The sequence below is a fragment of the Lipophrys pholis genome (assembly GCF_963383615.2).
Source record: "Lipophrys pholis genome assembly, chromosome: 14".
Lineage (NCBI taxonomy): Eukaryota > Metazoa > Chordata > Actinopteri > Blenniiformes > Blenniidae > Lipophrys > Lipophrys pholis.
In genome coordinates, this window is record NC_137633.1 from 17,069,896 (window position 1) to 17,084,761 (window position 14,866).

General features: G+C 45.7%; 2 protein-coding genes across 2 annotated transcripts in view; one reads left to right on the top strand and one right to left on the bottom strand.

The window, feature by feature from the left end:
- The window catches only part of tfb1m (transcription factor B1, mitochondrial), a 35,512-nt gene that overhangs the window by 12,463 nt on the left and 8,183 nt on the right, over positions 1-14,866 (bottom strand). The gene's annotated exons all lie outside the window — the stretch shown is intronic.
- On the top strand, positions 1,479-3,846 carry LOC308120362 (claudin-20). The gene is made up of 2 exons (XM_080480939.1): positions 1,479-1,719; positions 2,293-3,846. Exon 2 carries the CDS (start codon positions 2,412-2,414, stop codon positions 3,195-3,197), a length of 786 nt encoding a protein of 261 aa, XP_080337065.1. The 5' UTR covers positions 1,479-1,719; positions 2,293-2,411; the 3' UTR covers positions 3,198-3,846.

Genomic DNA, 14,866 nt, shown 5'->3' on the forward strand with positions numbered 1-14,866 from the left:
ATCTGTGAACTTGTGCGGTTGGTGAATCCAGTCTAGGAGGCAAAACTGCTTCTCCTCACTTTCAAATCTCTCCACAATCCCACAATATCAAATTTCACAGAGTTCTCTACTAATAAGTTACCAGCTGTAACCTGAAGCTCCTCAGACCTGAACCTTCTCTCTACCATAGGACCAAGTACCAGACCTTGGTAGGAGAACTATTTACTACGGGCGTGGAGTTCATGTGCAGCCGCTTTCAGAAAATGAAAAATGTTTTCCCCGAATACGCTTAGATGGAGTTGGAGCATTTCCAAAAAGATCCACCCTGAGAGCAGTTTTCAAAAAGTTGTTTTTAGTTGTCATGTAAACAGACATCCAAAACACAACAAAAGTGTCCTGTCTTCACTTGAAATCATTGTAGTATAAATAGGGTCTCACTCCTCAAAACACCTCATGACTGCAATAAAGTCTTCAAAGTTATACTGCAAATCCATCTTTTTAGAACTGCTTTTAAATGCTTGAACTATTTCATTTAATATTCACTTGTTCAATGGATTCCTTTGTTTATTTAGAATAAGCAAAAAAAAAAATTTTTTTTTAAATAGCTTTGGGGGCTTCTCAAGCGGTGGAAAGGCCTTATATAAGTGAAAATCCAAAATCAGTTTTGTTTTATTATTAATTTTTACACAGGCCACAAATTAAAACAAGAGAATAAGAAAAGAATTGAAATGTATTCCAATCCAATTTTCTTTGTACATTTAAAAACAACAGACAAGGTTGACCAAAGTGCTTCATAGTTAAAAAGAATTATAATAATGCAACCATATGTGAGTAAAAACATTGTAAAAACAATATAAGATAATATAAGACAAAGGCATTCAGAACAAAAAGGGAAAAAATAGATGCAAAATGTGATTGATCTATCAAATTTAAATAATTTATGCAGATATAAATCTGTTTCTATTTAGTTCTGGTACTGCAGATTTAAAATTCTATTAATTTATTTAGTTAATTACTTATCTATTTATGTGTTTGTTAAATGAAATAACTAAAGTTGAAGGCGAAAACCTGTTATCAGAACTGAACATCAGGTAAACATAAATCGATAACAAGTATTTACGACTCTGAGACCGGAAACCAATTCGCTAAGAAAAATAAATAAATAAATAAAAAAATAAAAAAGATATAGACGTTTTTCCTTAAACAAAAACAAGAAAACTGCTCCTAATGTTTTTCTCCCAAATAATAAAAAAATATTTCGCTTTTAAAAATCGTGATTTAAGCACAGGAGTTACTAAAGGAGCCGTTGAGGTCCAGAGGATCGGAGCGTGGCGGTGATGCGAGAACGAGGTATAGTCGAGGGCAGTACATGGAAGTTGTGAGGCAGACACTTGCTATTCTCCAGCACACACACTCACACACACACAGTGGGGAGGGAGAAAGAGAAGGAGAGAGAGAGAGAGAGAGAGAGAGAGACGAAGAGAGGGAGAGAGAGAGACGAAGAGAGAGAGAGAGCGAGAGAGAGAGACGGAGGCAGACCGCGCTCCGATTATTCGTCCCGGGCTGCGCTCGAGCCCGCGCGCTCTCTTCCTCCGCTGTTGCTAAGGGGAAATGGATGAGTCTCACGGAGCGGTGGTCCCTCTGCTCGCCCTCCCAGCAGCCCGCAGCCCCCCGGACCGTTCACAGGAACCGCCGCGGACAACGTGACGCGTCGGCGGCAGCAGCTCTGCACCAGCCGGGGTAAGGGGATTATTTTAACGCCGCTCTCTGCCCTCCGAACACCGGCAAAACACTCACAGCGAGCTCACACACACACACACACACACACACACGCACACACGTCTCTTTAAATCATCAGTACATTCACAAAGTTTGAATGCACCTGCTTACTAAACGTCCCCATGTATTTTAAACTCTTTAAAGATCAGCTGATGAGGTAAACTGCAGCGGGACCTGAGTGGATGGATACACAGTATTTGAGTGGAGTGGGCACTGCAGCTTTAAGTCCACATAGCTATTGAGCATTGCAAATACCACAAACTCATTTCTCCCTCTCCAGTAACAGCTCTATGGGGCTCTGTAAAGGCAGAGGCAGCACGTCGAAAATGCACAAATGCACAACACCCCCCCCCCCCCCTCAATGTTTTGCTTACCTACAGTCAGCCTCTCATCACTGGTGCCTCATGCTGTCCTTTGTTTCCAGCCAGGGAAAAAAAACAAAAAAACTCTGCTTGTGTGAGGTGAATGAGATGAGAAAGAAAAAGGGAGCATGAGGAGACACGCTCACTTCATTTTTTTCCTTCTCTCCTCCAGTCCAGTGGAGCTGCAGCTGAGGAGCTGAAGGATTCGACTGGCCAGCCGCTACGCCGGTGAAGGAGGGGAGACGGGCTGGGCTGACACGGGGTCGAGGAGCCTGGCTGGCGCCGGGGTGAATGCTGCCGGGAGAGGACAGCGGCTGGGGAGGCAGCAGCATCGACTTGTATAGGAGCATGGCATCCACCGGCATGCAGATCTTTGGATTTGTTCTGGCGCTGCTGGGCATCATGGGTGCCATGGTGGCCACGCTGCTGCCCAACTGGAAGGTCAGCGCAGACGTGGGCTCCAACATCATCACCGCCATCTCCCAGATGCAGGGACTGTGGATGGACTGCACATGGTACAGCACGGGCATGTTCAGCTGCACGCTGAAGTACTCGGTGCTCTCGCTGCCGGCGTACTTGCAAACAGCTCGCACCACCATGGTGCTGTGCTGCGTGCTGGCCGCCATGGGCCTCTGCCTCGCGTCCCTGGGGCTGAAATGCACACGCTGGGGCGGCGGGCGACGCTCCAAGCGGCACGCGGCGATAGCCAGTGGAGGCTGCTTTGTCGCCGCGGGCTTCCTGTGTCTGGTGCCCGCTTCGTGGTTCACCAACGAGGTCATCACCAACTTCCTGGACTCCAGCGTGCCCGAGAGCAATAAGTTTGAGCCCGGGGGTGCGGTGTACGTGGCCTTCGTCTCGGCGGGCTTCCTCTTCGTCGGGGGGTCCATCTTCTGCATGTCGTGCTCTGGGAAGAGACACGGCCCCCAGGACCTGGTTCTGCTCCCTCCCCCGGACAAGTTGCTGCTCCAGCAGCAGCAGCAACAGCTGCTCCAACAACAGCAGGAGCTCCAGCACCAGTACTGCTCGCTCTCCCCATTAGACAATAAGACCGGCTACAGCCTGCAGGACTATGTGTAATAAAGCAGCGCTGTGTACGCTACGGCTAAAAGGAGACGAGCCCGAGGGGGGAACCATCGCAGCTTATGCTCCACACAAGGCTCCACTCCAACTGGAGGAGGGGAAGAGATGAGAGAGGAGGGCAACAACTTTGAATTCATTTTTTTTCCTCCCCTTCTCCTCGATCTCGCTCCTCTCCCTCTTTTCTGTTTCGCAAGCACAAGCAGTGGAGGTATTCCCTGAGCAGCGCCTTGGAACAAACAGCGTGAATGTGTAAGGAGCCAGGACGAGGTGCGGCGGAATCGAAGGAAGCCGCGAACCAAACGCAGACACCCTTCATCAGTAAATCACAGAAAGGTTTCCCCGGGGGATGGATTAAGCAAATAAGGAAGGCTTCTGTGTAGAGATTTTTTATTTTTTTTTCTTCTTTCCTTTCCTCGCCAAAGGTTTGAATCGGAGGAGAATGATCAAAAGCAATCGTTTAGCTGCTATTTACAATCGTTCTGCACCCCGTCATTTTGCAAAATAGGCAATATAACGCCCGAAAAGCAGTAAGTAAAAAAAAAAAAACCCCTTTCATAGCAAGCCATTGTAGTTTTTCTTATTCCTAGCCACTAGAATGCTACGTGGAGTTGATTGAAATAAAACGGTCATATTTTTGCGAGCTACTAGAATGATGTTGATATTTTTGCCTCTAGAGCATGCCGTGTGGAGCCTGTCTGTGTATTAATACAGCGGAATGCCTGGTAGAAGACTGAGACATAGCCACACAATGCCTGTGCCTGAAAAGCTGTAGAAACATTGCCCATGCTGTAAGTGTTGAAAAGAGGACTGTCGGGAGGGGTGGACGTGGGCTGCCGGGCTGAATTCAAGGGGGAGAAAGCGCAGACAAACCTGATGCCTGCGTTTTCTCTCTGCAGGTGTAGAAATATGAGAGAGCTGGAGAGGAATTATCAGAGAGAGAGAGAGAGAGAGAGAGAGCGAGAGAGAGAGAGAGAGAGATCTGAGGCGTGGACTATCTCGCCGTTTTTTCATATTTGCCATCCAAACAAAAACAACCTGCCTGCGAGTAGCATCTCGCCCCGTCCTAATCCATTCCATCCACACACTTACACATGCTTTTTGTGTGTCTTCATGTACACAGTAAACACTGAAGACACGCCGGCTTTCTCCCCCTTTTTCTTTTTTTTTTCCCCTTTTCCCTTTTTCTGCATGTGCTTTTCACTCCTGTCATCCGCCTCCACACTGCCATGGAAACAGTATTCGGCTTTCAAATGTCTTTATTGTCTGGGGGTATGTGCATGTCAGTCAGGGAAGTTGTTTGGAGGAGGATGAGGGTGGGGGTGGGGGGTGGGGGGGAGAACATCCTTTCTCACGCCATGAGCTTTAATCATAGCCAGCCCCCCCCCCCCCCCCCATGCTACTTTGACTAATCCCCTTTATTAGCAGGCGACATGAGACTGCATCCCTTGGACAGAGGATTTCTTTTTTAGAAAATGCTCGCCTTTGCAACCATCTTTAGATGAACAGATGTCTAATGGTGCATTGGCGGAGGGTGGCAAAAAAAAAGAAAAAGTAGAAAAAGGAGCTTCTGGAGTCACGGTGGACTGGGTGGCCGTGTGGCAGGCGGCTGAAAATGGTTTGAGTCATTCTCCATATGTGACTTGTATTCCAAGTGCGTCAGCAGTGCGTATATATCGGACCAGTCTGCACCTGCAGAAGGTCTCACAGTTTTAAATTGCACTGGCTTCTTTCCCCGCCGTTCCTCTTTCACATGCCAGGCGCTCGCCTCTTATTTATTTTTTTCTTCTTTTTCTATTTTGCGTCACACGGTTGTTGAGTCCAGAACAACGAGAACGACGATGCATGTTGAAAGCATGTCTTCCCCACACACACGTGCACACATAAACAAAACTCCCTCCTACACATGTGTCACGAGTGCGGCTTCGCTTTCACTTCTGCAACCTCGAGTGTGAGTCTCCTTTTTTCTCTCTCTCTCTCTCTCTCTCTCTCTGAGGCGAGGATGGAGGAGGAGGAGGAGGATTGTTTTTATGCTTGAGACAGGCCTTGGCAGTGATGTATGGAACTGCACGTTCTCTCCTTCTCTCTCATAAACATGCAGCTTCCTGGGGGAGAGCAGATGGCTGAGCCCAGCTCGCCACCTGCAGGCGGCTGCCGGCACGCCACGGGCACCTCTGCGGGCAGCCCCGGCAAGCCCCTGTGGGGGCCAAGTTTCAAACCCCCGCCCCAAACACCCCTTGCTTTAGCCAACTTGACCAGCATGTACGTTAAAGCCGACAGAACTGGCCTCACTGCCCAGGCACCATAAACCAATGCAATAAACTAAGTAAAGAATGTGCCATGTCACCAACTAATACCGACACAGTATGTGTTTTGAGAATGTGCCAAATCGTCTCATGATGACACCGTTTTAATAATATCCGGAGTTCTATTGTGTTTATTTTTTTATTGCGTTGTTTGTACATGAATTATACATCGGCAAATGTTTTATGGATTTGTGATTTGTTCTGCCAGACTGAGTCTCAAGTCAACTAGATGCCTGTGTACAGTCCAGTGCAGCTTTCGAGGGTTATTTTAAATCCTCTTTAGTCCTCATTTCCCAAAGCACAGCCAGACTTCACTGGGTACGAGGGTTTCGTAAGGGAGACACGAGTGTGGTCTTATTCTAGAGGAAAAAAATGGATTTGTTTCAGGAATTCTGCTTCACTGTAGGTCTGTGACAGCTGTACGCAAGCATCTAAGATTTTAAGCTGTTTGGTTGTTTTTTTTCTACTGAGGGACCAGAGCTCCCTCGGATTGTTTCAATATAAGATACAATACCATGTTCATACCATATCTTCTTTATAAGAAGACGACTCAGTGCACCTTTCCTTGTATTACTTTATTAAACAGTATTTGGTTCAAGAGGCTGAGCCTTCCGAGCTCCCTGGACCAGGAAATATACACCACATAGCTGGCACTCTGGAGAATAGAACAAAAAAAAAAAGAGAGAGAGAGAGACAGGGATTTCCGTCTGATAGGACTCTGCTAAAGATTTCTCTTTTTTTGTGGCTGTGCAGCTTGATCATCGGCACGCAATTTCATTAGCTTATAAATGGCCAGAGTGCAAAGTGACTAGGTCCTAAAAGTCTAAAGAGTTACAACTCTCCTGCATATACTGTACCAAGATGTTGACTCATCATTTTGATAACTGCAGCTTATTTTTGTGGATGCTTTAGCACTTCTTACGTTGCCAGAGCATATTTGTGATGATGAACAGTTCACAAGTTCTGATACAGTTGTCTCAATGTGCTTGTGCAAGTAGTTCTATTTTTTACCAATAAAACTATTTTGTGAAAGCAACGCGGCTCCCGGCATGGTGCTTGTGCTTCTGCGTGGGTGTGGCGGCCGAGGGCGGAAACGGTGCTCATCTCCCTGCCTAATCTGCAGGTCGGCGGATGGAGGGTGCTCACGTGCAGCGCTATCAATCCAACACAAAAACAGGCATCCATAAAACATGGCGATGTACAAATGGGCTCTGAAGAAAGGGTTCTTCTAATACGGCTCCCGAGCTCCTGCAGTCGTTCCTTGGTGAAACGTCCGGCATGAGCGAATAGAGAATGAAACAATGCAGACGCCCCAGAGGTTTAAGGGAATGGCCGTTATCTGAGCTGACCATGGCGTAATGAGTTTACAGACATATGTAAACCAGCTCGCAGTGAAAATGACACTGGAGAGGGGACAAAACGCCGTCGAGTAGAAGTAATGACAACCACAGAAAACGATGGTGCATGGTTATTTTTTTTTTTTTGTTTGTTTACTGCAATAATATGACATAAATGTGGTCCTATGTACACCCAAGTCTCAGAAAATCCCATATTGTGCTTAAGCCTATACCACACAGACACTTTTAATGACTTTATTGACCATAGCCATGAAAACGTGCATATAGCTGGTGGAAAAAAAGTCAGTGATTCCTTGGATTTTGTAACTGGACGGTGGTAGTTCAACAAATTTCTCAGGCCCCGTTCACATGACAACGTTTTCAAGTGAAAAACTGAAAATGGCCCAACCTCGTCTCCACAGAAACGGGGCAAAACGCAACTTTCCTGAAAATGCTGCTGATGCCCGCCGGCACGAGTCGATGAGCAGTAACAACTGCGTGTACTCGCCATTGTCAATGTTTAAGGCGTATTGTTCTCTGCGTGTGTGTGTGTGTGTGCGCTTTCATTAGGAAAACAAACAACAGCGCCCACTCGTGGCCTAACATTAAAACTCCACCGTTTTCAGGGTTTCTGTTTTCAAAATGTTGCCGTGTAAATGCGACACTTTTCTGAAACGATGTGTTTTCGCTTGTAACGTTGGGACTCGGGATGCCTGACCTGAAGCCAAAATGCAAAACATTTGCAAAAAAGTTTCTAACATGTTTTGGAACATTGACAGATGGTTTGCAATTTCCTAAAGTCTTGCAAACTTGTCAGGCACCTTCACCATGTCAGTCTGAAGGTTGTCGTTCTCCACATTGTACAATGTCCGTGCTTGACGTTACAAAATATCAGAAATGTGTTGATTCTCTCCGGTAAACGTGTAAACTACATATGAATCTTGACCTAATTTTTCCTGGGAGTTGGTGCAATATCCTTGCGGCGTCTGTGTGACATATGCAAAGTACCATTTCAGTTTGACTCCAAATGAAAAGTGTCACTAATTCGCATATTTTCTCCCATTATTGTGTTCCTAACTAGTTCACTTAGAGCTGGAGGCGAAGCAAGTGCTTGTATAATCTGATCCAAATACAGTTCGTAAGTACAATATATCCAATAATTGTAACTTTATCTTATAGGTTTCATTTTTATACAATTTAGTCAATATGGCATTTATCAAGTGTAAGAACTACAGAATTTATTATATTTTTTTGTTTGTTCAACTAAAGGAAACAGCAGATTCTCATAAAGAACAAATATTATTCCTATATAAATTAATAAAGGCATACACAGGTATTCAGGGAACTACATTGAAGAATCAAAATCAGCACACTTTTTTTTTTTTTTAAATAGCCTATCTTTTACCCAATATTACATTAACTGTTGTGCACCGAAATTAAAACAAGGGAAAAAACAAACAACAGCTGAGCATTAAGTTTGTGAAAGCTGCAGGACGTAACCACCGAGAGGATAACGACTCCTGGTTTAATGTGATCAAGCACAAGAGCTCTGCTGGAAACTCAGCATTCGCAATGTGATCAGAGAGGTTTTATTTAACGGCGCGTTCACTCCTGACGTTATGTAGTTGAGCTTGACTGCATTACGCTGAAGATTTTCCCATCGTTTTTAGTTTTGCAATTGAGGAAAACTAAAATTTTATATATTTCACATTGACAAATCAGTTCATCGACTGGTTAACATGCTGGGAAGGGAGGGACTAAACAACGAGGAGCACCAAAATGGCTAAAGTATGGAAGGGAATATTTACCTCTCGGAAAAGAGAAAGTAGAAAACAATAGCGGTATCGTTCTCTAAAGCAAAAAATGGTCATTTTAGTGATTTTACAGACAACAAAATAGTTATTTATGAAGATTATATGAATGTACAGAAATCATCCAAATATCAATCTATCGTGTTCAACCATCACTGCTGAAAACTGATTTTATTTAAAACTCTTAACTAAATATTGTTGGCTTTGGCCCTTATTAAGCTGTTTAATAATGAAGGAGATCTGATTCGGAGCTGGAGGTCTTTGTGCGATTTGCATGTTCTCCCTGGGGACGACGGCTTGCTTTTAGCCAACAGCAGCCGAAACGGACTAAAAGCACCGCGAGCCTCAACTTTCATGAAGTCGGTAAAGGAAATGGATCGATGGCTCCTCCTTCTTATGGCAGTGTCGCTCCGACCCAGAATACCACACGGTGTTTTTCACAATGCCACATACAGCCCATGCGTTTCAGACGGGACACTTATTAAATTAGTGGGACTCTGGGCCCCAATTACAGCTGATTGGACACCGTGCGGGTGAGACCATGCTTTCTCGAAACAAACATGGATTATTCAAGGCTCCCTCGCTCACTCCTCTTTGGTTATGCAACAAGAGTGCAGATCAAATAACTACTCCTCTCATGGGGAAACACTAATAAGATCCGCTCCTCTGTGTATTTAACCTACATTTCCCATCAAAGACTCTCACCCCGAGTTGCCGCTATGACAGATCTCGAATGTGAGTTCTAAATGAGGGGTAGGTGAGCGCCTGTCGATTCCCGGCAGGGGTTAATCATGTGTCAGCTTTTTTTTCCTTTTAACTCCTCTGCCACGTCAAATCGGCAGATTATTTTCCAGACCTTTCTGACCAGAGAGATCGACCAAAAACAGAAATGGTGGATGTGGAGGAGGAGATTTAACGCAACCCACCAATCACGCCGGCCGGCAGACAACAGGGAAGGAGACAGATATGAGCGCATGCTAAGGAACCGTCATGCCGCTGCTCTCTAAAGCGCCATTAACGATCACCACGCTGCTCAGAATCCAGCCGCCGTTCAAACTGCCCCAGTATGTCACCGTAGTGGATGCTCGGCTCTTTGTTTTGGACAGCCGTTATGCTCATGGAGGTTCATGCTGGAGATATAATGCGGTCATCAACGAGCGGGGGCCGTATGACCTTCCTTTGTTGGTGCTCGCTCTCCTCTGGTCCCGGTTGCTCGCGCCGGGCTGCGGGAATAATAGCAACGACCTTGGCTGCGCAGTAAACTGCTGAGAATGGCAGTAAAAGCTCCGGAGATGACAAAGGGAGAGCTTGTAGGAAAACAATACACTCTGACAGTTCAAAGGAGAAGGCCCTTTTATATTCGAGCTTGGAGCACGGGGTGGGGCGGGTGGTGGGGCGGGTGGCGGGGAGGGTGCGGTGAGCTGAAGGTGAGCGAGGCTAAATGCTCAAAGGGTGTAGAGACTTTGCCTCGCTGCAATCTATAGATCTCATCTGATGAGAGCGGACTGTAGAGACTCTGCAGTATCAAAGACGAGCGACCACAGGGACCGACATCGTCACGTAAACTAGTTTTTAGCTCCAAAGGTTCATAGGTATCAACAAGACCGGGTATCAACGCCATCCAACTGACACCCTTGCTCCTTTTAAAAGCCTGAAATTAAGGCATAAAATCACAGTGCGTGACGTTTAAAGTGGAACGTTCAAATAACCTTCAAGTTAATAGCCTATATAGATGGATGCCTCTCATTGTGCGGGCTTCTTCTTTATTGACTTCATTTATTATTGGTGTATTGTACCGCCGCTCCACTCGTTTGCAGCAGGGTTTTCTCGCCTTGGACTGACGCCAGGGTCTGAGAGCGGTTACTCAAAATATCTGCACACAGCCCATGCGTGCTCACTAAACTAAACAAAGCTGAATTCGCTAAACTCCGAGCGAGCCCCGGCACGGTTCCTTCGTTAGAAGCAGCCATAGATCTCTGGAGAGGCTCATGAGCCAGCTCTGCCAACCTCTGCATTTTGTTTAAGGAGAAAGAAAGAAAGAGGAGGAGATGAGCATTTTCAGATTTTCTTCTTTACCTTGGGTCTGTGATGTATTAAGACCGAGCCGTCGGGCATTTTCCCCCCGCGCCGACACGTGTCATTGAGATAACTTTCCAGGAGGCTCTTGATACCGCGTTTGACCTCGTTTATGGGATAGGAATAGGCCTGGATGGATTGTGAGAGTGTGGGCTGCGTGGCGGGAGGTGAGAGAGCGGCACGCTCTCTCCGAGGAGATTCTGACTGTTGAGGCGAGAGCCGGGCCACTTCAGGTCACAGAGAAGATATCCATCACTGCACTCGCTTCTCTGCGACGCCGGACCGAGGCCGGCCGCCATTGATTCACCCAATCCATTTCAAAGGATTTTAATATTCTCATACGGGAAGGTCAGCTAACACTTCAACTCGAGCGAACCCCCCCCCCCCCCCCCAAATCTCCAGCTGAAGGTGAGTCTATCTGCAGGATCTTTGCTCCACGAGGCCATACTCTCTCCCCCCCACGACTGCCAGCTATAATCGATGTTCAATGCAGCATTAACAAATTTAATTTGGGCTCGGCTCATCTGGCCTGTGCTCTTGCTGGATGACTGTGTACAAGGCGAACATCTGTAGGGCTCTCCTCTTGTGAGGCTCAGTCAGTTGGCGGGTGATGGCTGATGTAGCCATTACTCAGAGCGGGCTGACGACTGGCCCAGACAACCATCTGCCGGAGGTACGCCTCGCTCTCCGTTCAGATCGATCTCTGTCATGAATCTGTCTCCTGGCGCTCTGTATTGTGGCGGAGGGGGCTTCGCTCCTGCTGCTCCACCCTTTGCTGGATACGTCACATTAAAATGATCCAGTTGTAGAATCAAAACTCGCTGGCGCCATCTGTATTAAACCTTCTCTTTTCTCCCCTGAGGAGGTCGAATGAGCGAGCAGTCCCGCTATATGTCGTTCTGTTTTTGTTCTTCCTAAAACAAACATTATTTCACCCAGATACACATTTCTTTTTTCAAAATGCATCAAATGTGCTTTCATTTACAAAAGGACTCTCGCTCATTCGACCTCCTATGGGGCAAGAAGAGTGTGACGGTAATTTGAGGATCTCAAACTGATTGGATTGACATCACTAGATTTAATTGCAGAAGGCCCCACAAGCTTTGGGTGAAGATGAATTAAGATGGGGAGCCGATTCCCAAATGCAACGAGAAGCTACATGCGATGCCTTTTACAACCCTAAATAAACACGAGATTCTCTGCCGGCTGCAGTCGTTCATCTCGGCTGTTATGTCATCTTCATTACCAACTGATGCAACTTCAGCTGAACGTAATGAGTTAATCCGTCATTAGACTGACCCACGCGGTGATGACAGCTCGGCTAATGCGTCACAGCAACACTAGAAAAATTATATAACCATGTATGGAAAAAAGAAAAAGAGAAGAATCTGAGAGACAATTAAACGCAATTTATTAGTAAGTTATACAAGTGTCGAGCGTGGCCCCTTATGCTAACTCCAAAATCTTCCGTGTTTCTGCCATTTCCATGTAAATGCCATTTTGAAAACTGTTGCTGAGCAAACGCCCAGATGTTCTGGCACGAAAATGCCAAAAATGACAAGTGTTAACTTGAAACATCATCGAGGGAACCGGATTCCAAACACTGATCAACGCTAAAAGGGGAGCAAATGTAAGTAAACCGTGAACGTGTGTAACTCCATCACCATGTCAAACAGAACTAATGCCCCACACCAATGAAGACCATTCAGTTAATTAACAGCTTCTTAGTTAATTAACAGGTTTTTTCCTCTCTTGTCTCTGTGCTGTCTCCAAACATTTTACTTTATCCACCGATAAACCACTTAGTGAGATTGAACATATTTCTTCAGGAACTGCATCGGGTTTATACTACCAGCTACTTTATTCTTAAAAAAAAATAGAAAAATACACCACTGTAACTATTTCACCTCTAATTAGATTTTCATCTCTTCTTCTCAGTGCCTCACTTTCTTCTTTATTTTCCAATAACCGACACAGTTAATGGCACAACGCCGCCCTCGAGGAGCTCTCCAGAGGAGACAACAGGATGCCTGTGATGGAGCATCCATTGCCTGACTTATGGACGCCCGCCTGAGACGGGCACAAGTTGATTTTAATCACATACCGAGACGCATGGAGACAGAGGATGAGAGAGGAGCGGGCCATCGCATGCTCTTTAGGCTTCCCCAATCAGCTCTTTTTCCTCCACGACGAGGCAGAGGCGATGAATCTGGATGACATTCATGTTGAAGATGGAGATGCTTGACGGCAGCTTGCACTCAAAAACTCCTTGACCCCTGACCGGAATATAAATTAGGAGAAAGTGTAAGATGGCTAAAGCGAGAGCAGCAAAGCTGGTCCTCGTCTCCGCTTACTTACGGAGGTCCTTCAGATACACGTATAGCTGTGAATGACAGAGGCAATTCAAGGAGCGCTCCATCCGTCCATCTATGCGAGAATTAACGAGACGTGAGTGACTAACAAGGGACCGGAGAGACAGGTGATGTGCAGCGGGACAGACGCGGGGCGCTCTGAGCCCGGGGGAAACACCATCACGGCGGCCAATCGCTGCCTTTACAAACCTTCAAGGACAATCTCACTCAATGTGACACAAGAGAGGTGCAGCGCAGTCCGGGGGCGACGGGGAGAAGGCCGACAAATTAAACAGCGAGGATAAGAGCGTATCTGCCCACCCGGAGTCAATATGGGCCCCCGCAGCTGCCGATGTAAAATGGATTCAACATTTCCCTTCTCATTATCCCATTAGCTGGCATTGGTCAGCTCCTCTAGGTTCAAACCAACCAGCCAATCAACCCTCTCGCAATCCCCCCCGCCTCCAACTGATGGAAAGGTTCAGTAATGTCACTGCTTTTTTTTTTTTTTCAGGGGGACTGGCTGATTTGTTTCATTACACAATATTAAACCACTTCAGATGTGTTTCACGCTCCACTAATTGCCATATGTGTGGCGTCGCACCTGCTGCACTGCGATTTTATTTACAGAGGTACAAAACCTCGCCATTGCTGAGCAAGTGACTGGGTGAAGAGAGAGAGGGCGTTTCAATCGGCTGATGCTTCCGTCGAAATGCTCATGAACGGAGAAACAAGTTCATCATTATGTGATTCAGCGAATGCGACGGAGGGCAGGCAACTCACTTGCACCAAACAAAGAGCGCCTCGGGTTCAGCTACGACAATGACGTGCCAAGAAAAGACAAAGGAATAAAAAAATTAAACAGAAGAAAACCCAGCTGTGCGTCCATTCGGACAAATCTCCTTTCATAACAACAGTCAGTGATCCCAGAGCTTCAGTGGCAGCAAGATAATGCAAACAATTAGACCACTGAGCTCGTTTATTGTCTATAGGTGAATGGTACGGTCCCGCACGCACACTCTGAAAAGGCAACGATGGAAAAATGCTGAAAAAAGCACAATACGGAGAGAAAAGACCTCCGGGACTTGGCAGTGCTGCGCGACCATTATGATTAGCTTCGACCCACACGCGGGGGATATTTAGCCATCATCATTTTAATCAGTGGTGTCTAATTTTTCCTTAGAGTGCTGTGAGAATAGCCTAACGTATAGCCCCCAGGACGAGGATGGTCCAAATATGTGAGTATTTGTATGTTTCCGGAATAAATATAGAAACATTCAAATGTTTAACTGTTTGAATATAAGGTAGCAGAGAAGCAGAGGATTGAAGCAGGTTTCGCAAAGACTAAATTGTGATATTTAGGAAACTCGGTTAGAGCTGCAGCTGTTTGCAGCTGTTCATTTCTAGAATTTTAAAAGTTAAAAGTTATTCTGACCATAATATGAACTGGGTTCAGATACATGGAGCCAAATGTTTTATGCCTTTAAAGATGTAAATAGTGAAATAGAAACTGACTGTGATCTGTAAGAAGTAAAGTGCATGGTTTGTCATGTGTTGTAAACTGATAGTTCATTAACTGTGAACTTCTTAATGATATATTAACACTGTGTTCATGTTATTTTTATATTAGAATGTTATTATTTACAGGTCTTGAGATCTAATTGCACTGTGTGTGGCTCCTGAAATTAAATGTGTTTGGCATCCCTGATCCACTTTTTCACCGTCCTATCACCACTTTTTAACATTTTGATGTGTGTAAGTACCTTGGAAATTAATATTTCTTTGTAG